The sequence below is a fragment of the Anopheles bellator genome, unplaced genomic scaffold (assembly GCF_943735745.2).
Source record: "Anopheles bellator unplaced genomic scaffold, idAnoBellAS_SP24_06.2 scaffold00263_ctg1, whole genome shotgun sequence".
In the NCBI taxonomy this organism is placed as follows: Eukaryota; Metazoa; Arthropoda; class Insecta; order Diptera; family Culicidae; genus Anopheles; species Anopheles bellator.
Genome location: NW_026684408.1, coordinates 1 through 1,161, shown reverse-complemented (window position 1 = coordinate 1,161; position 1,161 = coordinate 1). Strand labels below are relative to the sequence as shown.

The 1,161-nt window shown below is 56.8% G+C and overlaps 1 protein-coding gene across 2 annotated transcripts in view; it reads right to left on the bottom strand.

The window, feature by feature from the left end:
• LOC131214210 (glycerol-3-phosphate dehydrogenase, mitochondrial) overlaps positions 1 to 520 on the bottom strand; it is a 4,685-nt gene extending 4,165 nt beyond the window's left edge. For both annotated transcript variants that reach the window (XM_058208590.1, XM_058208589.1), the window contains exons 1-2: positions 387 to 520; positions 49 to 315 (exon numbers count right to left, since the gene is read on the bottom strand). In XM_058208590.1, the coding sequence (XP_058064573.1) occupies positions 49 to 315; positions 387 to 491 (372 nt within the window). In that variant the 5' untranslated portion in view covers positions 492 to 520. The remainder of the gene's footprint in view (positions 1 to 48; positions 316 to 386) is intronic.
• Between the last annotated feature and the right edge of the window lie 641 nt (positions 521 to 1,161).

Genomic DNA, 1,161 nt, shown 5'->3' with positions numbered 1-1,161 from the left:
TTACAAAACTAGCGGATACTGCGACTGGCACTGCGGAATTGGCGTTACCCCGAGGATGGCCTTCTGTAGGTACCGCACACCACCGTGGATTAGTTTGGTCGAGCGCGACGAGGTACCGCTGGCGAAGTCGTCCGCCTCGACCAGGGCCGTCTTGAGGCCGCGCGTCACCGAGTCCAGGGCACAGCCCGCTCCCGTGGCACCACCGCCAATGATCAGCACGTCGTACTCTTCGCCACTCTGCAGTGCGCGGATCTGTTCCGATCGGGGCGGCAGCGTACGCTTACGCCGGACACGCTGCATTTCCTCCATTTGCACCTAAAAGATTCGGGGAACGTAATTAGCCAACGAGGAGGTCCACACAGCCACGAGCCCAAGCTCCCCCTCACCTGGTACTGTGCGCCATCTTTAGCCTGCAGGGCATAGGTGGATAGGGCGGCACCGATCGCGATACCGGCGGCCGTTACGCCAAACTTACGGAATCTCGAAGCCATCGGAACCGATCAGCGATCCGGTGTGATCTGCAGGGGGCCAGAAGGAAGAGATTAAAGAGATACACATGTCGGTTGGATCTTCGCAAATCTTTATAAAGGTTTTCGGGTTATAAAGCACGTGGCACTCGGCACTCTCATCAGCTCCGCGAACCGCGAGTTGTGTTCTTCACACACCGGAATCGATCAGCTGTCCGAAAAGTGCGCTCAGCGCGTAGCACTGACCTACATAACAACTCGCACACACACCATGCACTGCACACGTGCCATAGAACCAGTCTAAATGCGCGACACGCGTGCGCTGACCGCGATGATAAGATCGTCGAGATGGTGGCGCAAAAATGCCTTCTGCGCGAGTGGAACGCAAACAACAAGCACGAGCAGTGTTTGTACTTGAACTTCAATGCCACCACCTCTCCGGGCCGTTACACGTTGCACGCCAATCAAAAGTGATTCCCCACCAGCGTGTGCGCATATCGTTCAGATGACATCACGCACACGGGGCTGTAAAGTTTGATTGGCACGACCCTTGCGAGATATGTGTGAGGCCCGACGATAGGCACCTCTCCATTGCTCGGGGAAGTTGTCACCTTTAAACGGAAGTCGTGCGGGACCTGCCAACAAACTGATAAACGCGACGCGTCGAGGGCTTCTCCAGCCAGAAGCTGACCGC